Below are 26,220 nucleotides of genomic sequence, written 5' to 3' on the forward strand. Positions count from 1 at the left end.
GATGCAGAGTGGCAGCAGCAGGACATGATGCACGGGGGCAGCACTGGTACAGGACGCAGACGGGCAGCAATGGTACAGAATGCACAGGGGCAGCAGTAGCACAGGAAGCAGAGGGATAGCACAGGTACAGGATGCAGAGAGGCAGCACTGGGACAGGAGGCAGAGGGGCGGCAATAGTACAGGATGTACAGGGACAGCATTGGCACAGGATGCAGAGGGATAGCACAGGTATAGGATGCAGAGGGCAGGAACTGGTAGAGGATGCAGAGGAGCAGCACCGGTACAGGCTGCAGAGGGACAGCACTGGCACAGGATGCAGAGCGGCAGCACTGGTTGAGGATGCAGAGGGGTGGCACTGGGACAGGATGCAGAGGGGCAGCACTGGTACAGGATGCAGAGGGGCAGCAATGGTACAGGATGCACAGGGGCAGCATTGGCACAGGATGCAGAGGGATAGCACAGGTACAGGATGCAGAGGGGCAGCACTGGTACAGGATGCAATGGGGCAGCACTGGCAGAGGATGCAGAGGGGAAGCACTGGTAGAGGATGCAGAGTGGCAGGACTGGTAGAGGATGCAGAAGCACAGCACTGGTAGAGGATGCAGAGAGGCTGCACTGGTAGAGGATGCAGAGGGGCAGCACTGTTAGACGATCCAGGTGGGCGGCACCAGGATAGAATGCAGGGGGGCAGTACTGGTACAGGATGCAGAGGGACAGCATTGGCACCAGACGCAGAGGTATAGCACAGGAACAGGATGGCGAGGGGCAGCACTGGTAGGTGATCCAGAAGTGCAGCACTGGCAGAGGATGGAGAGGGGCAGCACCAGGACAGGATGCAGGGGGCAGCACTGGTACAGGATGCAGAGGGGCAGCACTGGTACAGGATGCCGAGGGGCAGCATTGGTACAGGATGCAGAGGGGCAGCACTGGCACAGGATGCAGAGTGGTAGCACAGGTACAGGATGCAGAGGGCCAGCACTGGTACAGGATGCAGAGGGGCAGCACTGGTACAGGATGCAGAGGGATAGCACAGGTACAGGATGCAGAGGGGCAGCACTGGTACAGGATGAAGAGGAGCAGCACCAGGACAGGATTCAGTGGGGTAGCACTGGTATGGGATGCAGAGGGGCAGCACTGGTATGGGATGCAGAGTGGCAGCACTGGTAGCAGATGCAGAAGGGAAGCACTGGTAGAGGATGCAGAGGGGCAGCAGTGGCACAGGATGCAGAGGGTTAGCACAGGTACGGGATGCAGAGTGGCAGCACTGGTTGAGGACGCAGAGGGGCAGCACTGGTATGGGATGCAGAGGGGCAGCACTGGTAGCAGATTTAGAGGGGAAGCACTGGTAGAGGATGCAGAGGGGCAGCATTGGTAAAGGATGCAGTGGGGCAGCGCTTTTAGAGGATGCAGAGGGGTAGCACCAGGACAGGATGCGGGGGTGGGGGGGAAGCACTGGTAGAGGTTGCAGAGAGGCAGCAATGGTACAGGAGGCTCAGGGGCAGCATTGGCACAGGATGCAGAGGGATAGCACAGGTAGAGGATGCAGAGCGGCAGCACTGGTACAGGCTGCAGAGGGCCAGCACTGGTACAGGATGCAGAGAGGCAGCACTGGGACAGGATGCAGCGGGGCAGCAATGGGACAAGATGCAGAGGGGCAGCACTGGTACAGGATGCAGAGGGGCAGAAATGGTGCAGGATGCAGAGGGGCAGCACTTGCACAGGATGCAGAGGGATATTACAGGTACAGGATGCAGAGGGGCAGTACTGGTAGAGGATGCAGAGCGGCAGCACTGGTACAGGATGCAGAGAGGCAGCACTGGTACAGGCTGCAGAGGGGCAACACTGATACAGGCTGCAGAGCGGCAGCACTGGTACAGGATGCAGAGGGGCAGCATCGGGACAGGCTGCAGGGGGCAGCACTGGTACAGGATGCAGAGGGGCAGCAATGGTACAGGATGCACAGGGACAGATTTGGCACCAGATGCAGAGGGGTAGCACAGATACAGGATGCAGTGGTGCAGCACTGGTAGGGGATGCAGAGTGGCAGCACTGGTAGCAGATCCAGAAGTGCAGCACTGGTAGAGGATGGAGAGGGGCAGCACTGGTAAAGGATGCAGTGGGGTAGCACTGTTAGAGGATGCAGAGGGGCAGCAACAGGACAGGATGCAGTGGGCATCACTGGTACAGGATGCCGAGAGGCAGCACTGGTACAGGTTGCCGAGGGGCAGCACTGGTACAGGATGCAGAGGGGCAGCACTGGCACAGGATGCAGAGGGGCAGCACTGGCACAGGATGCAGAGGGGTAGCATAGGTACAGGATGCAGAGGGGCAGCACTGGTAGAGGATGCTTAGTGGCAGCATTGGTACAGGATGCAGAGAGGCAACACTGGCACAGGATGCAGAGGGGTAGCACAGGTACAGGATGGAGAGTGGCAGCACTGGGACAGGATGCAGCGGGGCAGCAATGGGACAAGATGCAGAGGGGCAGCACTGGTACAGGATGCAGAGGGGCAGAAATGGTGCAGGATGCAGAGGGGCAGCACTTGCACAGGATGCAGAGGGATATTACAGGTACAGGATGCAGAGGGGCAGTACTGGTAGAGGATGCAGAGCGGCAGCACTGGTACAGGATGCAGAGAGGCAGCACTGGTACAGGCTGCAGAGGGGCAACACTGATACAGGCTGCAGAGCGGCAGCACTGGTACAGGATGCAGAGGGGCAGCATCGGGACAGGCTGCAGGGGGCAGCACTGGTACAGGATGCAGAGGGGCAGCAATGGTACAGGATGCACAGGGACAGATTTGGCACCAGATGCAGAGGGGTAGCACAGATACAGGATGCAGTGGTGCAGCACTGGTAGGGGATGCAGAGTGGCAGCACTGGTAGCGGATCCAGAAGTGCAGCACTGGTAGAGGATGGAGAGGGGCAGCACTGGTAAAGGATGCAGTGGGGTAGCACTGTTAGAGGATGCAGAGGGGCAGCAACAGGACAGGATGCAGTGGGCATCACTGGTACAGGATGCAGAGGGGCAGCACTGGCACAGGATGCAGAGGGGTAGCATAGGTACAGGATGCAGAGGGGCAGCACTGGTAGAGGATGCATAGTGGCAGCATTGGTACAGGATGCAGAGAGGCAACACTGGCACAGGATGCAGAGGGGTAGCACAGGTACAGGATGGAGAGTGGTAGCACCGGTACTGAATGCAGAGGGGCAGCACTGGTAGAGGATGCAGAACGGCAGCACTGGTAGAAGATGCAGAGGAGCAGCACTGGTAGAGGATGCAGAGAGGCAGCACTGGTAGAGGATGCAGAGATGCATCACTGGTAGAGGATTCAGAGAGGCAGCACTGGTACATGATGCAGAGGGGCAGCAGTGTTACCGGTTGCTGAGGGACACTAGTACATGATGGTGAGGGGCACGTACAGGATGCAGAAGGACAGCACTGGTACAGGACCATGAGAGAATGGTACAGGTTGTAGAAGGACATCGCTGGTCAAGAATGGTGAGGTACAGTGCTGGCACAGGTTGCTGAGGGTCACTGGTATATGACGATGAGGGACAATGTCACATGATGGTGAGGAACACTGGTGCAGGATGCAAAGAGATAAATTAGCTAGGTACATAGTGATTTGGAATAAACACTGACTGTGATCACACTGCGACTCCAATCCATGGATCTCTAAACTGAGTGAAATGTGTCAAACTACTAGGAAAGGAACAAGAAATTGAGGAACAGAATCACTTTGCTTAGTGCTTGGCTAGAACTCCCTCTTGTGCTGTTTTTTTTTACTGTCTTAATTGTGGTACAGTGTGGGATGCCAACAGGAGAGCATTGGAACAGTTGGGCTGAGATGTTACAAAGGCATGGATGAAGGCTTCGGTTGCGAATTAACTGAGGCAGTGTTGGATGTGGGCAATGTTATGGAGTTGGCAAAGCTATGAGCTTGTCACAGGCACTAAAACTATGATGGCTTTGGTTTAATCGGGGACAGTTGTGTCTCCCAACTTCACTCCTGAAAGATTTGGTTCCAATTTATAGGCTATGCTCCCTAGTCCTAGACTCCTCAACCAGTTTCCCTCTATCTACCCTATTTGTTGCCCTTTAATATACTCCTCCAACTCCCAGGAAAAATGCGGGCCCTTATAAATCTGTCTCTCTTTCCACAGAGGCTGCCTGACCTTCTGAGTTTTTCCACCATTGTCTCTTTACATATCAGTACATAAATATTGCTTTATAGTCAAGGTTTCAGGGGACTGGAGAGTAAATGTTAACTTTGTGAAAAAGACTACCTTCCCCAGACTTTCTGCATTAAAAAATTTATGGCAACTAATAACACTGTGTCCTTTGTAATTTGTTCTGTAATACTTGTCCTATTTTGGACTTGACTTGTGAATTCCAGTGAAGACAGCCTTTTCTCTAGGGCAGAGTTCCAACGTTTTAAATATGATTTTGGTGAGATTAGTGGTTGTGTGTGAATTTACACCAGCTTGATTGTAGAGCCTTGTGAAACATTCTTTACTACATTTGGTGGTTTTATATTCTACTGTCATGACTCACTGGGGATAGTGCGCCGCAATATCAAGCCCCACTGCTCCCTGAGCCATGACAAATGTGAAATGTTTGATCAAATCACCTAATTGTTTAATTTAGGTTATCAGAATACGAACACCAGGTTTGTAAACTTAATAAGTAAATAACTGTTCACTGAACAAATTGTCTTTAACCATTGGCAAAAGAAAGAAATATGAACTGCTAATTTCTAAGTTTGTTACCTAAACTCTACTCCTTCTTATATCCTTATGCACATGCATACAAGACACATAAGACACACAAAAACATGGATTTTAAGGGTGGGATAAAACAGTTCAATAGCATCATTTCCAGATTACAGGACTCTGTGGGTTGATTTTGATCGATGTCTTCCAAATTTCTTTCAATTCTTTGTTGATGATACGAGGTGGTCTTCCCAGCACTTTCAGTCTTAAGTTTACTGGTTGAGCACTTGCCTTTCAATGTCTCTAATTGTGATTTTCCCACTTTCCTCTTGACAGGGGCTTTTCAGAGAGAGCGGGTTATGGAGATATGAGAGAAAAACAGCTAGCTATTATTGTAAAATTGTTGGAAACTTACACACACAAGAGAAAGCGGTTTTAGGCCTTTGCTCTTTTCACACTAGGAGCTTTTTTTCTGCACTGCTCTCACACAAAACCCTGGTTACCTGGTCAGGAACTAATTAAAAATGTTGTTGCCAGGAAGTTCCCCATTAGACCGGACTCCTCCTCAGCACCATCCTGTCTTTCATGGCACATTCTGTTCCAGGACAGAACATTGCATATATTCCTTACACTTTTCCAGTAGACATGTCTTTCAAACTGCAGCCATTGTAATTTTAATCCATAGTCCAACAGAAATAAATAGATATGTTCTTTACACGTTGTAGCGATTACCAGCCATAGAGTTGCTGGTTACACCTTTCTTATTTGCTTATATAAGAATCTAATATGTTTAGAGTAATGAAAAATAGTTTGTGTATTTAAAAACACTCTGTTTTTACTTTAATAGCATCTCAGCTCTTTTTGAAAAACCCAATCTCGCACTGCTGGGAAGGTCAGCATTTATTGCCCATCCCTAATTGCCCTTGAGAAGGTGGCGATGAGCCACCTTAGAGCCATTATGACACAGAAGGAGGACATTTGGCCCATCGAGTTGATGCTGGCTCTCTAGAGTAATCTAGTCAGCCTTGTTCCCCTGCTGTATCCCTGTAGCCCCATCAAATTTATTTCCCTTATGTTTTTGAAATCATTCTGTCTCTGCTTCCTCATAGGCAGCAAATTCTAGCAAATTATTTCCACCCACTGTATAAAAACAGTTCTTCCTCACATCCCTCCCTTCATCTCTTGCCTAAAACCTTAAATCTGTTTCCTTGTTTTTGTACCATCAGCTAAAACGAAAATCTTTTCTTTATTTACCTTCTTGAATCACTGCTGTTCGTGTAATAGGCACACCCACAGTGCTCTTAGGTAGGGAGTTCCAAGATTTTGATCCCATGACAGTGAAGGAACAACGATGTACAGCAGGGGTGTGGGTTGTTACTTGCTCAGATGGTGTGGCGAAGTGGGGTTCTGGGATGGGCTGGAAGGTCAGAAGCAGTTGCATCAGGACAACAAGGATGGATGGAGTGTGAGTCACTGGAGTTGATGGAGCCAGTGGCGTGTGTCCTGGATAAAGTGGCCAGAGGGGGCAATGTAGTTGGAGGTTAGGCTACAACGCATGCGCAGTGCCGGCGGAGGCGGAGTGCGCATTTCTGCGTCCAGGCCTGCGCAGGAACTGTGTCGCTCCCTGCCGTCTGGCGCAGGCGCAGTGCTGCTGGCTCTCTCCTTCACGTTGCCCTTTGAGAGCGGCGGCCTCGCTCGGATCCGATCGGCAGAGGCATCCAGGCTGCAGGTAAGAGGCATACCCGGGCCCCGGAGGAGGGAGCGAAGGAGCATAGCCTAACCCCGGCCCAGACCGCAGGAGTTCGCTAAAGGCGTCGCCCAGGATGGCTCCGGCCTAAAGTCCCGCATCAATTCGGGGCGGAGGTTGTGGGGGGTGAGAAACACCCATTCGTTATGTCCGGACTCCCCCCCCTCCCCCCCTCCCCGTCCGCACCCCTCCCCCCCTCCCCGTCCGCACCCCTCCCCCCCTCCCCGTCCGCACCCCTCCCCCCCTCCCCGTCCGCACCCCTCCCCCCCTCCCCGTCCGCACCCCTCCCCCCCTCCCCGTCCGCACCCCTCCCCCCCTCCCCGTCCGCACCCCTCCCCGTCCGCACCCCTCCCCCCCTCCCCGTCCGCACCCCTCCCCCCCTCCCCGTCCGCACCCCTCCCCCCCTCCCCGTCCGCACCCCTCCCCCCCTCCCCGTCCGCACCCCTCCCCGTCCGCACCCCTCCCCCCCTCCCCGTCCGCACCCCTCCCCCCCTCCCCGTCCGCACCCCTCCCCCCCTCCCCGTCCGCACCCCTCCCTCCCTCCCCGTCCGCACCCCTCCCCCCCTCCCCGTCCGCACCCCTCCCTCCCCGTCCGCACCCCTCCACCCCCACTCCCCCCCTCCCCGTCCGCACCCCTCCCCCCCCTCCCCGTCCGCACCCCTCCCCCCTCCCCGTCCGCACCCCTCCCCCCACTCCCCCCCTCCCTGTCCGCACCCCTCCCCCCCTCCCCGTCCGCACCCCTCCCCCCACTCCCCCCTCCCCGTCCGCACCCCTCCACCCCCTTCCCGTCCGCCCCACTCCCCCCCCTTCCCGTCCGCCCCACTCCCCCCCTTCCCGTCCGCCCCACTCCCCCCCTCCCCGTCCGCCCCACTCCCCCCCTCCCCGTCCGCCCCACTCCCCCCCTCCCCGTCCGCACCCCTCCCCCCCTCCCCGTCCGCACCCCTCCCCCCCCTCCCCCCTCCCCGTCCGCACCCCTCCCCCCACTCCCCCCCTCCGCGTCCGCACCCCTCCCCCCACTCCCCCCCTCCCCGTCCGCACCCCTCCCCCCACTCCCCGTCCGCACCCCTCCCCCCACTCCCCGTCCGCACCCCTCCCCCCACTCCCCGTCCGCACCCCTCCCCCCACTCCCCGTCCGCACCCCTCCCCCCACTCCCCGTCCGCACCCCTCCCCCCACTCCCCGTCCGCACCCCTCCCCCCACTCTCCCCCTCCGCACCCCTCCCCCCACTCCCCCCCCACCCCCCTCCCCGTCCGCACCCCTCCCCGTCCGCACCCCTCCCACACCCCTCCCCCCCTCCCAACCTCTCTGTTCAGGCCTCCCGCTGCCCATACCCCCCCCCCCTCCTCTCTCTGTCCGGGCCCCCCGCTGCCATACCCCCCCTCTTCTCTCCAGACCCCTCTTCACACCACTATCCGGAGGCACCCCCACCTCTATCCGGACTCCCCCACCTCTCCCCTGACTCCCCCACCTCTCCCCTATCCGCCTGGACCCACTCCCCTTTCACCCCTCCGTCCGGACCCCCCACCTTGCGGGCAGTCAACGCTGGATTTGAACTGGGGGTAGCAGACTGGTGTCTACCGCAATCTGCCATACACTCCTCTGCAGTTATTCTTTAATCTGTTGTCACTGCCTGAAACACTACTATAATTTGTTCACTAGACCTGGATGCATGAGATGCATCACAGCCTCTGCCTGTTTCAGGATGTTTCTCTGCGGTTTGCCAGTGTGTTTTACTTAGACTTTGCTCCCACTGCTGGAATACCAGACCAAGAGCACGCCTGAGCAAAGAGACTTTTTACACTTACAGAAGTCCGAGCGAAAGCACTGACAGCACTGTGTGTTGTTTCCAACCTAGTTTCGACTTAATTTAACATAGCCCTCGAAAAGTGTAATCATCACTTGCTAGTTGGTTAGAATATTCTGGTGAGATTTGGTGAGGAAAGCCATGGCCGCAAGTTCATCCACTTTGAGATGACAGAGAGCTAAATTGTCTGAATCCTTGGGGGTTGAGTTGCTGGGGTTTGACGTGCTGAGTGAGGCCCCGTGAGAAAACTGAACATTTCTCTGTTGGTGGGTATGGGCCTTGCTCAAGTTGGTCTCCCTTTGAAGCCAGGAGGTGACGGCATTGATAGTTTGGGTTCCGTTTGCTGAGCAGTGAGAGGTGCTGAAAGATTTAATCAGATCTTTCGGCTTTAGGCCCATTGCTTTAATATTAGTCCAGCACTGCGCTGTAGGTGTCAAGTTGCCCTACTACAAAATGGCAACTCGTAAACGATAGCTTCAAGGGTAAAATTGTCCTGGTACTGTGTAATGCTAGTACACATCAGTGACTGGTGTTGTATTGCGAGAGGCAACTTAATCAAGAGGTGTATTACAGAGCATTATTCTACATGGGTCAATGTCTGTTACTGCTGCATGTGAAGGAATCTCAGCATTTTTTTTTTACTAATACCGTTTGTTTACAATTCGACAGTGCGTAGATTTTTAAAAGGCTCATTGGTACCAATGCAAGTCTGTTCATAATATGGAGAAAGATGTGTGATATGTGCCACTCGAGGCATTCAGATTTGTAGGTCACTTGGTAGCTGTCTGTTGATCTTGAATTCTGGAGCCTTACCGTGACAAACGGTAAAATCACGAATCACAGAGCTGTGTTGTGGTGACTGCAGGAAGAATTGGGACTCTGTTGAGCTGTCGAAAGTTCTGTGTTTGCAACCTAATGATTTGTCTCCTTTTCAGAGGCAGAATGTCTGTGCCACCGTCATATGCAGACTTGGGGAAATCTAGCAGGGACCTCTTCAACAAAGGATATGGTGAGCAACCTTTTTTGCCCCTGAATTCTTTAGAAACTCATCAAAGGTCATGCGTGAGTTGGGTATGTCATAATTTTGGTTTTGTTACATGATGGATATAGTTGTGAGAATGAGAATGGCATTAGAATCTGGCAGCTCGTTTCATCTGAAAAAGAAATATAATTTACATTCTTGCAACACTTTAACATGTCTCTCAAATCCTATATAATAAAGGACAGTGAGTACTATAACTTAGGAAAACCTTGTCAATGAATGAAGAGTGGGTTAAATTCCCTACTGTTCCCCACGAAACATTTTAGTTATGCTCCAAATAAACACTCACTTCACCGCTTTAACCAATTCAGGGTCACAGGGAGTCGGAGCCTATCCCAACAGGCAATGGGTGCTAGGTGCTAGACTGACACTAAGGGGCAGTTTAACCATAGCCAATTCACCAGCACGTCTTTGGACAGTGGTGGGGAAACCGGAGCACCCGGTGTAAACCCACGCAATCACGGGGAGAACATGCAAACTCCACACAGACACCCGAGGTCAGAATTGAACCCGGGTCCCTGGAACTGAGAGGCAGTGGCGCTAACCACTGCGCCACCGTACCACCCAAGTAATCACCGAAGGAGATAAAATGGTGCATTTGTTGCATGGAAACTTCTGTACCTGGGCACACTGGTGACAATGACACACCCAGTAGTGGAACTGGGAGAGCAATTGGAATCTGATATGTCCTGGAAATGATAGCAGAGGGAAAATCACTTGACTTCTAGTGACTCCCCAAGCTGGCATGGTATGTGTTCAGAGGTTTTCATCACTTGTGCTTCTTGGATTTCAGTTTATTGTTGATGCTTGGAATCCTGAATTTACTAATCAGCTGTTCATGTTCCTCGCTTTCTGTGGCAGTGACTCTTCATACCTGCTTCAGAAGACCACATAGGGTAATTTGTCCCTTTGCCAAACTTTCACTATCCAAGAAAGGCTCTCATGGCACATGAACTGCAGCCAGATTCATTTTGAAACCTGCTTCATGTTCGAGGAACTGGAGTTGGTCATTGACCTCATCGAGCTTGCTCCACCGCTTCATTGGAAACGGCATCTCGATCAGTTCCCTGTCCTTTCTCCATACTTGCTAATGCTTTTGCTTCCTACATCATTGCCGATCTCCCTTTGAGATGACTCAGTTGACTTTGCGTCTGTGACAGCGTGTGGAGAACATAGTCCTGGACTCACTCTCAAGCAGCTTAAATCAAAAGCGGAGATTTTACCCTGTTCTCTGGATTCACCTTTGAGAGGATAGAATTGCATCACCTCTCTCCTTCCCATTCCTATCATTATGTTAATTATCTCGATCAGAGCATCCGTTAGCTTTCTGTGGGTAAATAGAATCCAATTTTAACCCATGATAGCCCCTTGCCACAGGTACACTGGTGATTCATTTGCTGACTTTCTGCAAGGCCAGTGTAATCTAATGAGGAGTGCCAATATGGACCATAATATCATAAATGTGGTCTAAACAGTGCACAGGAGTAATCTGACCTTGATGAAGCTCCGCAATCATTCACTGGTTGATCTCTCTTGCACACCTTCAATAACTGGTATATGAGGATTCATCGATCATAGATCCCTTTGTTCATCTATCGCCCTGCCCCCCCAACACTTGTATTTGGATTATTCTCCCATTTGATATTCCTGTACATTAAGTGTACAATCTGGCTTTAAACTGCTTTGGCCATCTCTTCACCCACTTATTCATCTGTCCATTTGTAGTCTTCTGCGCTCATCATAATCCACTGCGTGTGAGTAAGTGAAAAAGCCAGGAGCCTGGACCAATCTTTGGGGAACACCACTTGCTAGAACTTCTTAATTCTGTTTTTTGCATCCTACACCCGCTCCCCCAGTCTATTTCTTATTCAAACCATTATGTGCCTCAATTTTAGCTAGCATTGTATTGTTGAGACCTTAATCAAATGACATTCATTGATCCTCCTCCTTCACCAGCTCAGTCATTCAGCCCAGGCATTGCTTTTGTAAAGCCATGCTGACTTTCCCTAATCAGCTTAAACCTTTCTAAGTGATTGCTCACTAACTAAGTCCCTGACTCTGGCAGTTTCCCTGCGATTGACACGGCACTCAGTGGCCTCTAATTGCTCGTATTTTTTCTAATTACAGTTTACAATGCAGTCATGATCCCGCCCAATCTTGGAAATAACAATAAAAACAGGAAATAATGGAAAACTCAGGTCTGGCAGCACCCCTGGAGAGAGGAACAGAGCTAGCATTTCGAGTCCGTATGACTTCAGAGTGTACAGACTCGAGTGGTAACTGTGTTTTTCTCTCTCCACAGAAGCTGCCAGACCTGCTGAGCTTTTCAGCATTTTCTGTTTTTATTCAAGATTTCCAGCATCTGCAATATTTTGCTTTTATCTTGGAAATGGCAAATTGTTCTGTTACGTTTTGGAAATTGTGAAGATTTATTCACAGTCACAGAGGGAAGAATGGACAGAAATGTTAAACGCCTAATGATGTCCAGGGTTTCAGGTACCTTAAATCGGGAAGACAAAGCTTTATGCAGTTTTGAGATGATAGTTATGATCTTTGGACAGTATTTTCTTTTTCCAACTACTCAGCATTCGTGAAAGGTATTATTTTAAAAAAAATCATTCCATTTCGTTTCACAAATGGCGCTTTTACTTTTACATACTTTTCCTGCCTGCCCCCTTTTGCTCCAGTAATGCCAACCAGGAGCTGTTTTTGGTCTGGAACCACTGAGTCTGTTTTATTGGATTGGCCCAGAAGGCAATCGATAGTTCTCAGTCCCTGGGAAAAAGCATCAATATCATTGCCCTTTATATGAACTCCCTAACTGGCAGGCTCAGTTACTTCCTGTCAGCTAGTCTTTGCAATGCACCCTTCCTCAGAGTGTGAGCAGAGAGACCAACCTCCCGCTTCCCTTCCCTCTTTTTTTAAAAAAAAGTCCTACTGGGTAATGAAGCAACTCAATGTCCCTCCAGACTTTTGGAGGCAGCTAGATAGTGACTGTCTCTGTGTGGTTTGTCCTCCTGATTTGTGATATTTGGCCTGAATGTTGACATTGAGAAGAGGAAAGAGGATTAATTTGGACAGAATACTGAACCTGATTGATAATAGCAAGAGGGGTCGATGAGTGCTTTATGCTTAGTTAAGACCACGTGAGCCAGTTTTGGACTCAGGGATTCCTGTACGCCGGTGGCAATAGTGCTGATGTAATCATTCCTGATATAGTAACAGTAATCTATCTTGAAAAGAGATCCCCAAGAGTGACGCTTGGCTTTCCAGTCATTCCTAGTGACTGTACAAGCCACTCATACAAGGAGTTCTATCATTACTGGTCTTGCTCTACCCTTGGAATGTTCGAGACTGCTATGGACTTAGAATTGAGAGGAACCCAGTAGGTGCTTTTGGCTAGAATTGATCGTGAGCAGAACCTAGCTGGCGCAGAAAATCCTGGCTTGGGAGCCAGGCTATCTACAGAGTCCTGTGGTATTTGCAGTATACACTGTGTATTTTTGTTGCTGGGATTTAAGTCAGGTGTATAATACTGTTCATTTGAACTGCGAAAATTGCCCACAGGACTATTCTTGGTTGAGTGCGGAGAGAGCACATCAAGCTCGGCAAAACTGCGTTAAGTACTGATGGGACAGGGCTGTCACTGGAGGTGGGAGCAGGTTGAGAGGATGAATTAAGAGCATCAGAACAGGATGAGAGTTAGAAAAGCAGAAAACGCTGGAAAAATTCAGCAGGTCTGACAGCATCTGTGGAGAGAAAAACAGAGTTGATGAGCTCTGAAGAAGGGTCATACATACTCGTAACACCAACTCTGTTTTTCTCTCCACAGATGCTGTCAGACCTGCTGAGTTTTTCCAGCATTTTCTGTTTTTCTTTCAGATTTCCAGCATCCGCAGTATTTTGCTTTTATCTTAAGATGAGAGTTAGACCTTATTCATTGTATTGGGTTAAGTGATAACTTTGACTATAACATATTGGCACAAACAGTTTCAATCCCCCCCAGATTCAACTCTTCCCCATATTCACTATGGACCCCCTCCAATTGGTGACCAATCCCTCAGCTGCCTGGGTTGATAAAGGATTGATTTTATATTTCAAGCATCATTGGACTTTATTTCCACTCAGGAAAATGTGAGGTTGAGAGGTTTTTTTTCCTGGAGTTCTGTTGTGTGTTTCCAAGTTTTGCGGAACTCTCTCTAGTGTCTTGTTTGAGATGTAGTGTCCTCTGTGCTGACTTGCCCTAACGTGCTTTTGTTCTCGTTCATTAGGGTTTGGTTTGGTGAAGCTGGAACTCAAGACCAAATCATCGAGTGGAGTGGTAAGTGTTATAGTTACAGGACAGCAGATGGGGGGACCAAGTTTGTTTGAGGTATTGACAGCAATAAAACCCACATGAGTGGAGAGGACAGCAATGTTTTAATCAGAGCGAGAAACAACATGAAAAGGTGCAATAAAGAGCACACAACGTGTTGATCGTAGACAAGCTAATAGCTATATGTTTCATCTACAGAGAAGGCTTCTCCGCATGCTGGTAGAGCTGCTCTAGATCATAATTTCACATGTCTCTGATGACCAGAGAACAGTATTGAGAAAAAGACCTGGGTGGGTGGCGAGGTGGGATGCTAAGATCATAAGAAATAGGAGCAGGAGTAGGCCATTTGGCCCACCAAGCCTGCTCCGCCATTCAGTAAGATCATGGCTGGTCTGATTGGGGCCTTAACTGCCACTTTTTTTACCTGCCCCGCATAACCCTTGTCAATCTCTAACTCAATCTTGAATATATTCAGTGACCCAGCCTCCACTGCTCTCTGTGGAAGAGAATTACAAAGACTAATGACCCTCTGAGAGAAAGAATTCCTACTCATCTTTTTAAATGGGAGACTCCTTACTTTGAAACTATGTCCTCTAGTTCTAGACTATTCCATGAGAGGAAACACCCTCTCAGCATTTACCCTGTCAAACCCCCCTCAGAATATTATACTTTCTCATTCTTCTAAACCCAAATGGGTATAGGTCTAGCCTGCTCAACCTTTCCTCAAGGTAACCGCTTCATTCCAGGAATCAGCCAAGTGAAATTTCTCTGAACTGCCTCCAATGCAAGTATATCTTTCCTTAAGTAAGGAGACCAAAACTGTACGCAGTACTCCAGATGCCATGTACAGCTGTAGCAAGACACATCCCCCTTGCGATAAAGGCCAGCATTCCATTTACCTTGCTGTATGAGAGCCGTATGGATGCTGTTAGAAAGTCTGGGAGAATATAACGCTGAGCCACACGCACATACAGAGATGTCAAAGACAGTGCAGTTCTGTCAGACTGCTTTAAAATTTTCCATTAACATTATATGGCACAAATTAAATCAATTTGGTTTATTAATTAAAGCAACAATAACTCCTTCAGACTTGAATGTTGGGTGTCTTTTATAGATGCTTTTTCTAAAGTTACAATAATATTTATCTGTGCTTTCCTGATCCTTTAACTTATTAAAGCTTCCCCAGCCTTCTGCTGTGTTAGTTTCTTCCATATAATAGGAACTCGCTCTGAGAAATGTGATGGCTGTACTCAGGAATTTATAGATGGATTGGTAAAATGGAGCCCAGTGTCAATTAGTGTATCTAATATTTGCAAAGCCCTTTTGTTGCATGCCCAGAAGTTGCGTACTGTACTGCCAGCCCTTGTGTTTGTTATACTGTGCGGTGTCTGTCAATACATGTGTAGAGACCTGATCTTGCCAGCTAGATTCTAACGTGCTTCCTTCCTCTTTGCTTCCTCTGTCCTGCTGCTTGACCCCGCCTGTGTTGGATTGCTCCGTCAGATGGTAAGATAGTGTTGCCTGAATGCATGTGCCTACCATCGTCCTTCTCTTTCCCTGTCTTCCCGACTCTGTATTTAACAAGCACAATGTCATGGATCTGAGGAGCATTTAATTGATTTGGTCTGATGTAGTGAGCTTCGTGTTTGCAGTCCTTTTCTTTCCAGCATTTTGTCACGAGGAACTGATAGTCCCAGGATGTGGGGAATCAGGAGGAAATGGAATAAATTGGAAGCCTTCATATATTGTTCATTTGTACAGATTAGATTTTTTTAATCATCTGGGCTGTGCGTTGTTTAAAACTCTTTTTTTAAGGAGGGGAAAATATGAGGAATGAATGCTCCCTGAAAACTATTGAAACAAGACTGATCGATGGAGATGATCTGCCTTGTGAAAATGGTTGTTTCTTTTCAAGATTGAATCGCTTGTATCAGATTGCAGAATGGTTGGTTCCCCTCCTTTTGCCATGTATGTTTGTCCATGGGGCTGTTCCTTGTAGGTGTGACTGTAGGGATTCAGCTATTGTAGCTATTGTATTTGAGGCCACTGTAAGAGCTCAGTGTTGTTCTTTGTGTAGACCCTGCTGACTTCGTCATGTTCCTCATTCTGGCTTTGGGCTCTTGCCATTGACCTTTTTATTTTGTTTCTGAACAACCTGTGCAAACAGCCAAGACTCTTGGCACAATACAGGGCTTTGGCTTAAATGTGAGAGTAATGGTCACATTGTACCATAGAGGACTAAGGCCCCGTGTTGTTCTGCAGCCTACAGTTCTCATGATAGTAGCAGTCAGTTATACTAAATTTTCTGGGATGTTTGTGCAATTTTTGAGAAACTTGTTACTTTTTTGTGAATGACACAAGCTGGGTGCTTAGAGACTAGCTGTGATGCATCTGAAACTGCGATCTTAGTGTGGAGAATCGGTATAGATTAGAGTTCTCAGTGAGCAGAGCTTTTTGGATAAGCTACCACTAAATTCCCCCTTCTGTGAGACTATAAATGGAAAATAAATCTTAGGCTATCAAATTCCTTAATCATCTCATGCACCTCCATTTGATCAGGCTGACACCTGAAGAACAGGCGAGCTATTGAAAGGGTGTTGGTGAGCATGGAGCTATATCTGCAGCTGGGCTGGGGAGGACTGCCATGAAGATAACCAGTAGTTTGTTCACTGTAGTTGGTTAGCATGTTAATAATTGTTTTGTCGCAATGTTGCTCCTTTAGCATTTAATAATTGAAAAACACTGTGCAGACTTTCCTGACCTGATTCCTGTTGTGTTTTTAGCCTACATAACCTTGTTAATCATCCTCTCTGAGGAGGAGACACCCCACGTCCCGTGTCTTGACTTGCAGAAAGGTTGGTCTGCAAAGGTGAACTGAACCGAAAAGTCCGGAGAATCTGCAAAGGTCGGGATTCTTCCCGATGAGGAAGCCGAACTGCGGAAATAAAATGTTTTGTAAGCAATGACCAAGAGCGAGGAAGGAACCTTTTAATCACAACTGCCTACACTATTCCCTGGATAGGTGACTGACTTACCAGCCCACATTGAGTCACCTCCCGAGAATATTTCCTGTTTATGTGGTCTTGCTGACTTTGGCACAACCAGACCCTGTTCTTCATTGGTGAAATGGGGAAGAAGTGTTGGATTTTGGAATGTGTTATATTTCAACGTATGAATAACGGAACTGAAATATGGAAGATTCTTGATAAGCTGCCTCCATATTAGGTTTTGTTTTGTATTGATGGCACTGTCAAGGGGAAGGGAAGCTTTGAAAGATCGATCACATTTCTCCGTTTGCTTTCCTTTACAGGAGTTTACCACCTCTGGGTCTTCAAATACTGATACAGGCAAAGCAACAGGCAGCCTGGAATCCAAGTACAAGCTGAAAGAGTATGGACTCACCTTCTCCAAGAAATGGAATACCGACAATGTTCTGGCCAGTGAGATCATCATCGAAGATCAGGTGCGTGTTGCAGAAGCTGTGTATTGTAGCCTGGCATTGGGCAGGGGCAGCAAAGGGTAGCTTCGCCGAGTTGTGTTGGAATGTTAGCCCAGCCTGTCCAATGGGAATGGTTTTGTATAGCGTACAGTGTGCAGTCTGGCAACAGTTCAACCTGAGGATGAAGTGACCAATGGACAGCTTGATCAACTTCCCTCATATTTGACATTTGGAGCTGTTCTGACTTTGTGAAGGGGAGCATTGTAGAAAGGTACAGCACTCAAAGCAGTCTGTTTACCTGTACCTCTGGATGTGAGCAATTTGTCTAATCTCACTTTCTTGCTCACTCCCTGTACTCTTCTAAAGTTCCACTTCTCCCAAGTAGTGACCTAATTCCCAGCAATAGCTTTGATTGAAAACTCCATGACCTGTATAAAGACATTCCTTCACACTGGATGTTCACCCTATCGTCGTTATTTTAACCAGCGTTTCTTATGTCAGCTCAGTAATTGCTGACTGGATTTTAGTGATGAACCATTCACGTTGCTCACAGCAGCCTGTTCATTATGTTGCTGTTTCACTTTGGAAACTTGGCTTTAATTCCAACGCGTATCTGTGGGATTCTTGCTTCCACTGTAAGATGGGTGTTGGGGGTCCTCTTGTAAAATGAACTGCGCACTACCCCTCAGTGGCTACGGCTGCCCAACCCAAATCCTGCTGTATTCATTAGAGCTTGAAACCTAGATGAAACCCCAAGCTACAAGGACACCTGGTGTGGGAAATGGAAAAAATCTACCCTGGTACAATTCCCTCCTGCATACTGTTGAAGCAGAGTAAGGGGGAGTTTTACTGTATCTAACCCGTGGTAGTGCTTAATCATTCATTGCATGGTGTATAGCATAGGAATATAAGAAGTAGGAGCAGGAGTAGGCCATTTGGCTGTTGGGCCTGCCCATTCAGACAGATCATGGCTGATCGTCTACCTCTATGCCATTTTTCCCCACTATCCCCATATTCCTTGATGTGATTTGTATCCAGAAATCCTTCAATTTCTGTCTTGAAGATGCTCAATGACTAAGCTTCCACAGTCCTCTGGGATAGAGAAATCCAAAGATTCACCATCCCAAGTGAAGAAATCCTTCCTCGTCCCAGCCTTTAATGGCCTGTCCCTTATTCTAAGACTGTGTTTTGTAGTTCTAATGGGGCAATGTTGGAGAAGTTTTACTCCATATCTATGCTGTGCCTTATCCTGGAGAGCTGAGCACTGACACTAAATGCCAAATGCTGTGCTGCTGGAGGGTTGGGGCTGTTGCCTTTGCACTGTGGGATGGACGGCCCGGTATCTGGAACTCTGCCTGGCAGTGCAACAGCTCCAGCATGGCAATAATGGAAATGGGGATGGTCTGAACGTACTGCTTTAGTTTTGGTCAGATTTTGACGTGTATTGATGTTACGTTGTTGTAAAATACTGTTGAAGCGTTGGTCATACAGGGAGTGCAGTATTGCTGTTTTCGTGGAGTCTGGTGGGAACCTGGATCTGTTTTTGCTGAGGGTGGTACGGTTGCAATGTTGTAATTTTAATGTTGGCAGAGAGTGAGAGCATGTTGAACTTTACTGGCTGGGGTTTAGGAAGGGAATCCTGTAAGAAAAAAGAACAGACTTCCATTTCTTTAGAATTGTTCACAACCTCTTTGCAGCCAGTGAAATACTTCTGAAGTGTAGGAAACACAGCGGTGATATAGTACACAGCAAGCTCCCAGAATATAAATAACCAGATCATCTGCTTTTGGTGCTATTGGGTGAGGGACAACACCACGAGAACTCTCCTGCTCCTCTTTGAAGTGCCATGGGATCATTTACATCCACCTGGGCAGACAGAGTGCTTATGTCTCTGATTTGAGCCTTGGGAACACAAGTTTAAACTCAGAAGCGAGAGTGCAATCCACTGAGCCAGCGCTGCTATACGAATTGGCGAGCTTTTACGATTAAGTGCCTTGGAGATGGCAAAAGGTTATCCCAGTACAAATGTTTCACATCAGATCTATTTGATAAATATTGTTTGAAGGTAGTGTGTGTTTATATAGTTAAAACACAGCACATAAAAAGCACTAACCTTCCTTTGGTCTGCTTTTCGCACAGCTTGCTAAAGGACTGAAGCTGACTTTCGACACAACATTTGTACCAAATACAGGGTAAGGTTTTTTGTTTTGCCTGTGATGAGCACAAGTTTTGAGCAGTCCGCCCAATGCTTCAAGCTGTTGTGTGTGCAAGCTGGCTAGCTTCAATGAGTAATATTGTACACTGCTCAAGGGACACTGTTGCTTGTATAAATTCCCTGGAGGAGGCAGAAGTAAGACGGGGAGTGGAGGAGAGCTTGTGACAGGGTGGAAAATTAAACTGATGTTGCTGGATGAGAGAGACTGATCCAGTGTGGCTGGTATGACGTTTAGGTGATGCTTCTGTTGGGAATTTGCCTTTTACCAAGTATGATGGCAAGTATTTATGTAGCGCCTTTAACATAATGAAATGTCCCAAGGCACTTCATAGGAGCATTATAAAACAAAGTATGACACCGAGCCACACAAGGAAATATTAAGTCAGATGACTAAAAGCTTGGTCAAAGATAGATTTTTAAGGAGCATCTTAGAGGAAAGCGGAGGAGTTACAATTGGTAATTCATTAGAGACCAGAATTAGAGGAGCCCAAATATCTCGGAGGTTGTAGGGTTGGAGGAGCTTCCAGAGATGGGATGGGCAAGACCATGGAGGGATTTAAAGACGAGAATGAGAATTTTTAGGTCAAGTGGTTGCCTGACCAGGAGCCAGTGTAGGTCAGCGAGCATAGGGGTGATGAAGGAATGGGACTTGATGCGAGTTAAGGCACTGACAGCAGAGTTTGGATGACCACAAGTGTACGGAGCATAGAATGTGGGAGACCAGCCAGGGGTGCGTTGGAATAGTCGAGCCTATCAGTAACGAAGGTACGGATGAGGATTTCAGCAGCAGATGAGCTGAGGCAGGGTGAGGTTGAGCAATGTTATGGAGGTGTAAATAAGCGGTCTTAGAGATGAATGAACAATCCCCAGCTCTGCTGCAACAGTAAGTACAGGTGAAGATTGGCCCTTGTTTGACTTTAATTCAGTATCTTAGCTCCAGTGAGACTGCTGTGTAGAGACTGATTAGTCGTGATTTTAGCTGTTGTGAAGTCATTGATGGCTCCTAATAGCTTTTTACCATAATGCAGAGATTGTAACAATTTAATGTATAGCTTTAAGATCACAGAAGCTGAAGTAGCAGCCAAATTGGATTCAAGTAGAAAACAGGCAGAACGGAAGGAAATCTGTACACATTCTTGACCAACTGATTGTTTCTTTAAGGGCAGGCCAGAGAATGACAGAACCTCCTCGGGGGGGAGAGAGCACAATTCAGAGGTTCCCCTTAAGTGGCTAGATTCTCAGCATCACTGTTGATTTTGTGGTTTAAGGGAGCTGTGTGTGGAAGTGGTGTAATTGTGGGATTTTTAGCAGCAGTTGGTGCAACATGTTAAGAGGATAAGGAAGGAGGTGCCTGTCCAGTGACCCTGACCTTGTGAGTAAGTGCGTGTTTGTGTGGGATTGGTGCAAGAATAGGATCAGACTGGGCTCTGATGCCCTTCTGTAATTGGTGAGCCAGCTGACACTGTACCTGTGCTTGATGAATGGGCACTTTGGGCCAGGTAGTGACAATATCTGTGGCATTGTACTTCAGCAAAGAGTCAGAGCCTTGTTCAGGAGTTGAGGAGCAGTGCTATCTCCACACTATTACACACGCACTGTAAAAATAACGTTTTGGACACGTGTGCTTTGTCTGCCCGCAGCAAGAGGAGTGGAAAGCTGAAGACTGCCTACAAGCGAGATTATGTTAACTTGGGCTGTGATATTGATTTTGACTTTGCTGGCCCCACCATCCACGGCATGGCTGTATTGGGCTACGAGGGCTGGCTCGTCGGGCACCAGATAGCCTTTGACACCGCCAAATCCAAGCTGGCACAGAACAACTTCTCTCTGGGCTACAAGGCCGGGGATTTCCAGCTGCACACTCATGTGTAAGTACATCAGTGAAGAGGGCAGCTAATGTTAAAAGAAAGTCTTGCATTTATATAGAAGTTTTCACAACCACCGGATGTCCCAACATGCTTCACAGTTAAGTACTTTCTGAAGTGCAGCCATGTTGAAACATAATCTGTTTTTTGCGATGTTGATTGAGAGATAAATGTTGGCCAGGGCACCAGGAATAACTCTCCTCTTTGAAATATTGCCATGGGAATTTTTACATCTACCTGTCCTCTCTCTCCCTTCGTGCTGCACTGGAGTGGTAGCCTTGATTTTTGTGGGACTTGAACCTAGAATCTTGTGACTTGGAGGTGAGAGTGTTACTGAGCCACAGCAATGCTGTTGAAGGATAGCCTCGCTTCTTAGCCTCTTTACCAGTGAGAACACGTGCAGTTTTAATAATCACTCTTAATCTAATCCTCTCAATAATTCTGTGTCCTTTCTTCTGTATCCTTTCAACATTTTGTGATAACTATAACCGTACACAGTATTCCAGGTCTGTCGCACCAATGATTTTAGGGTGATTGTAGATGATAGTGAGTTAATATCGGGAGGCTGTTGTATTGTTGAATCTGTGGAGAGCTTGTTCTTCAGTGGTTACTAGTTTATTGGACAGTACTCCATTCAAATTCCCTTTCTCGCTTATCTTCCAGTAATGACGGTGCTGAGTTCGGAGGCTCGATTTATCAGAAGGTGAACGACAAGGTAGAAACGGCCGTGAACCTGGCTTGGACTGCCGGTAGTAACAACACTCGCTTTGGGATCGCTGCCAAGTACCAGATCGACAGTGACACCTACGTATCCGTGAGTAACGTCCTTGCTGTGCTTTGGTCGAACATCCACACAAAAAAAAAACGATTGAAAAGGACAGGACTAATTCTAACTAAAGTGGAAGTTCCATGAAGAGAGATGAGAGCGAGTTGAAGCGGAAAAAGTTAGCAAAGCTACTGGGAAAGAATGGGTGAAATGGGATTAATTGAATGACTGGTTCAAAAAGGCTGCATGGGGATGATGGGCCAAATGGCCTCCTGCTGTAAAATTCTGAGATTGAATGATTCTGATTTGAATAGTTTGTGAAAAGAATGCCTGAGGAAGCATGCAATATTAAATGGTGTGTGCAAAGTAAATGAAAAGTGGGATCAGAGGAAACAAAAATTGTGGAAAAGAAATGAAGTTCGGCATATTTCAAACTAACCGGCACAAACGTTCAGTTATTCAGCCTGATTCGCTGATGGGGGCGAGACGTGATCTGTCAACAGATGCTTTTTAAAAAGATTGGGAATGTGACTTTTATTGAGTCTGCATAGTACCTTTTGTCTTCATAACTGAGCACCTGAGGTGGGGGACCAGGGCTGGGGCTGACACTCATCGAAATGTAAAGGACCATTGCGTGTACAAATGCTGTGGCTGTGAATTGGATGCTGGGCTTGTGATGCAATAACTAAGTATAACCAAGCAGAGTCAGATACCTCAGCACATCTCAAACGCCTTAGGTAAGTATAGGGAACCTGGTTATTGCAGGTGAGCTGGGCAACCATTTTGTGATTAAAACCTTAATGACGGCACCTACCTCATCCAAGGAATGACGCCTGCAAAACCGTGCAGTGCTGCCTTGGTGCAGTAGCGATGGGATTATGCTGCCCTCAGGATGTGGAGCTGAAACTGCAACCTCCTGACTTGAAGTCAGGCTAAGCCAAGCTGACACAGTAAGCTGATTGATCTGGCCGTAGTGAGCTGGTGGTGCCATTTCCCTGTTTTAGATGTCTGGGTGGTGGAGACACGGCAAGAAAATTTAATCGTCTCAAGCTTCTGGGAAAGATTGAATTGGAGGCGACACTCAGGATATAGGGAGGATGAGGAGCTTCAAGGAACTGCCTCAGCATTATAAACAGTAATGATGGCTTCTTGTTAAAAACGAGACTGTAGTGAATGGAATGAGCTGTACGTGCCCACCACTGAGCTCTGAGGGAGATCCAAGTCAGTACAGTGACAGATTGTCGTTTCGTCACTCGCTGATCTTCAGCTGAGGGGCTGAGAGATAAGTAAAGATTTGGGAAACTGGTTTGTTGAAGGGAGTTCCCTTCTTGATGTTACTGAGACATGGGACCATTTGCCTATTGGTTTATACTTATGCTTGCTCTGTTCTAGGCCAAGGTGAATAACTCCAGCCTGATCGGACTAGGATACACTCATACCCTCAGACCAGGTGTGTATGGAAGTGCCTCTTAGATTCCCAATGCTTTAAAATGCCCCTCATTGATAATGCAGCTCTGCTTTCTGCTCTGGCCTCACTTTGCTACAGTGATGGCTCACATTGTACTCACAGTAAGTTCTCTAATGTTTTGGAAGAAAGGTGGAGTGTGTACTTCTCTCTCCCTGACTTCCCTTGTACCTTTCCCATTCAGTCCTTTCCTGATGCTACCTTTGGACACTGGGAGCTACCCTCAAATATCTTGGCAAGAGGCCAAGCCTGTCCTCCTCTAACGGTGTTGCAACAAACCCCTTATCTCTTTCTGGAAGGAGTAAGTGATACCTCCCAACCTGCTGCTCAGCACAGGCTGTCGAGGCTAGTGGAAAGTCACTGCTGTGATGCTTGCAATCAGCTGACTCTACATCGACCTGTGATGGAACCTGGCGAGAGAATAGTTTGAGGAATACAGTTAAAAGCATGTATAGATGGGATTGAGATCTGTTAAAGTGAGGGGCTTGTTGGAATTAATGCCTTTTCCTACAGTGTGCTGTTTACAGGCCAAGGTCCTAGGACGGCAACTGTTAAATGCACAACATTATTTCCAAAAAGGGATGCTTTCTGTGGTTGCCTGGAGTGATCATTACAGAAAGGAGGGGTGTGTTTGTGTTTGTTTGTATAGGGGAGCACGTGGCAGCCCCCAAAGAATGACCGGCACAGAAAGTGCTCCATGTGTATGTTCGGGTTAACAGCCCACTTGGCTCTCACACATTCACTCTCTCTTACATAGGTGTGAAGTTGACACTGTCTGGACTGATTGACGGGAAGAATTTCCACGCTGGGGGGCACAAGGTTGGCATGGGCTTCGAGCTCGAAGCTTAGTAGTGCGGAAGGAATGGTAACGACTTTTGGGTTAGCTGCTAAAATACAAAATGGTGAAAATAAAATGCCCCCATTCCTCCAGGACAAGGCACTGAAGAATCTTGAGAATATTTGGCCTTAAATTTCTGGATCCTAATTGTGTCAGCCTCTCCTGCTGGGAGATTGCAAGCTTGGATCTCAGTCCTCGGTACTGGATTGGTTTCCCAGTCAACACTACATGGAAGTTGTCTCATTGCCAGGTGTTAATGTTCTAAATTATTTCCTGAAAAACCAAGCTTTAAATCATGTATAACAATCACACGTTTAAATTTCTTTTCTGTGTGACTGCATGTGGTAGAGACTTTCGTTGCCATTTTTAAATCACTTCACTGTATCAAACATCTCAAGAAAATAAAAGGAAATGATTGAGTTTATGTCTGTTGTCACGCTGATGGAGAGTCCGCTGCGTCTTTACGCATTACGCTGTCTTGGCACTGCCTCCATTCAGCAATGGTTACACACTTTGCAACACCCATCAATAGCAAGAATTATATTGGAGGAATTGCCTGTGTGCTGCTCACTGCAGCTGGTTTCACCAGCTACCAGCAGAGGCCCCCCCTACTCCCATCATCAGCTATCAGCAGGATGGTGCTCAACTTATTCTTACAGCTGGTTTCAACATCACTGACTTGTGCATTCCACTATCCCCCCCCAATCTGCTGCCAGACTTGGTTTCAAATAATGGGTAGGTCTTAGTCTGTGCCTCTGTTGCCAAATCAGGATGCCAGCGCAACATAAGGGACCAATAGAGTGGTGCAATAGAGGAGGTCACCAACTATTGCCGGTTGTTGCTGCTTTGAAGAGTTACTTCTATATTCCACAGTGAGGAATGCAGGAAATAACAGCTGAGACCTAAGCAGGGACGTTTGGAGCCACTTGAGCAAAGATGAATTCCAAAGAGAGATTTATCCCAGAGCCCAGGTCAGAGCCAAAGCACAACAGTTCCGACACACTGCACTATGCACCTCCTCTACTCAAAGCAGAATGGTTGTCTTTTCCTACTTCTGACGTGTTCCCCTGAGGTTTTTGGGGTGTATTGTGTGGCACTATCACCGTGCTAAATGTTATAAATTCAGAACAGATGTAGCTGCTCGAAACTGGGCAACCCTGGGTTCCTATAGGCTGTCAGCAGCAGTAGAATTGTCTGTGAACCTTGACCTGCGAACTCGGGACCCAGCATTACCATCTACCTCATCTACAGCCCTGTGGGGTAGAGTCTTCCTGAGATTCACAACATTGAGTGACCAATGCTTTTGTGAAATGCCTAACAGTGACCGTGTTGTCCTCTTTCTTTGCATGCTAGCCTCCTTCTGGCTTCACACAGAATAAGCTTCCCTATGATATGTCAGACCCTGGAGAAAACACCAAGCGCTGATCACGAGGCCCCGAGTAGAGAGATTTCATGAGTCCTTCCAGTCTGTTACTCACTAAACTTTATTCATCAGTGAGTCTTGAATCCTTTGTTATTTACCTTGCAGACAGCCGACATTGGCCGAATGGCCGCCTCCTGTGTCGTAACCATTCTATGATTCTATCTCATTTAACAAACTATCCTCTGTTTTTAATATATTTTAGATAGCAATTAAATACAGAACATAATTGCAGACTGTGTAATCACAATTTCTCCAGCCTCACACTCAACAAACCTGCCATTCGCTGCATCATGCTACCTGTTGTCTGCACCAGGAACGAAGGTCAGATCAGGAAGGTGTGGAGCAGAGACAGTGCTGGACAGAAATGAGGAATTCACTGGTAAGGGACAGAGAGAGAGTGTTGTACTTTGGCCGGTACACAGTTGTGTGTAAGGGCTGATGGTCAGAGCTACTGTAAGGAGACAGAGAGCCTTCATGTCCACTTCTTAGTTATGCATACTTGACGCTAGAAACTAAATATGGCTCGTTGTGGGAAAGGGCATTTAGTGCTGCTAGCGTAAAAGGCTTTATTCACTTAAGCTAATG

The 26,220-nt window shown here is 47.9% G+C and overlaps 1 protein-coding gene across 2 annotated transcripts; it reads left to right on the forward strand.

Annotated features, from left to right (window-relative positions):
• Positions 1–9,151: 9,151 nt before the first annotated feature.
• vdac3 (voltage-dependent anion channel 3) lies at positions 9,152–24,631 on the forward strand. Of its 2 annotated transcripts, none has more exons than XM_078565701.1 (8): positions 9,152–9,276; positions 13,581–13,636; positions 16,938–17,087; positions 19,203–19,255; positions 20,919–21,146; positions 21,807–21,957; positions 23,302–23,359; positions 24,132–24,631. In XM_078565701.1, exons 1-8 carry the CDS (start codon positions 9,183–9,185, stop codon positions 24,221–24,223), a joined length of 882 nt encoding a protein of 293 aa, XP_078421827.1. In that variant the 5' UTR covers positions 9,152–9,182; the 3' UTR covers positions 24,224–24,631. The 2 variants fall into 2 exon arrangements, with proteins under 2 accessions (XP_078421827.1, XP_078421828.1); XM_078565702.1 differs by having other exon boundaries at positions 13,581–13,630; positions 16,935–17,087.
• The last annotated feature ends 1,589 nt before the right edge of the window (positions 24,632–26,220 follow it).

The sequence above is a fragment of the Cetorhinus maximus genome, chromosome 20 (assembly GCF_964194155.1).
Source record: "Cetorhinus maximus chromosome 20, sCetMax3.hap1.1, whole genome shotgun sequence".
In the NCBI taxonomy this organism is placed as follows: Eukaryota; Metazoa; Chordata; class Chondrichthyes; order Lamniformes; family Cetorhinidae; genus Cetorhinus; species Cetorhinus maximus.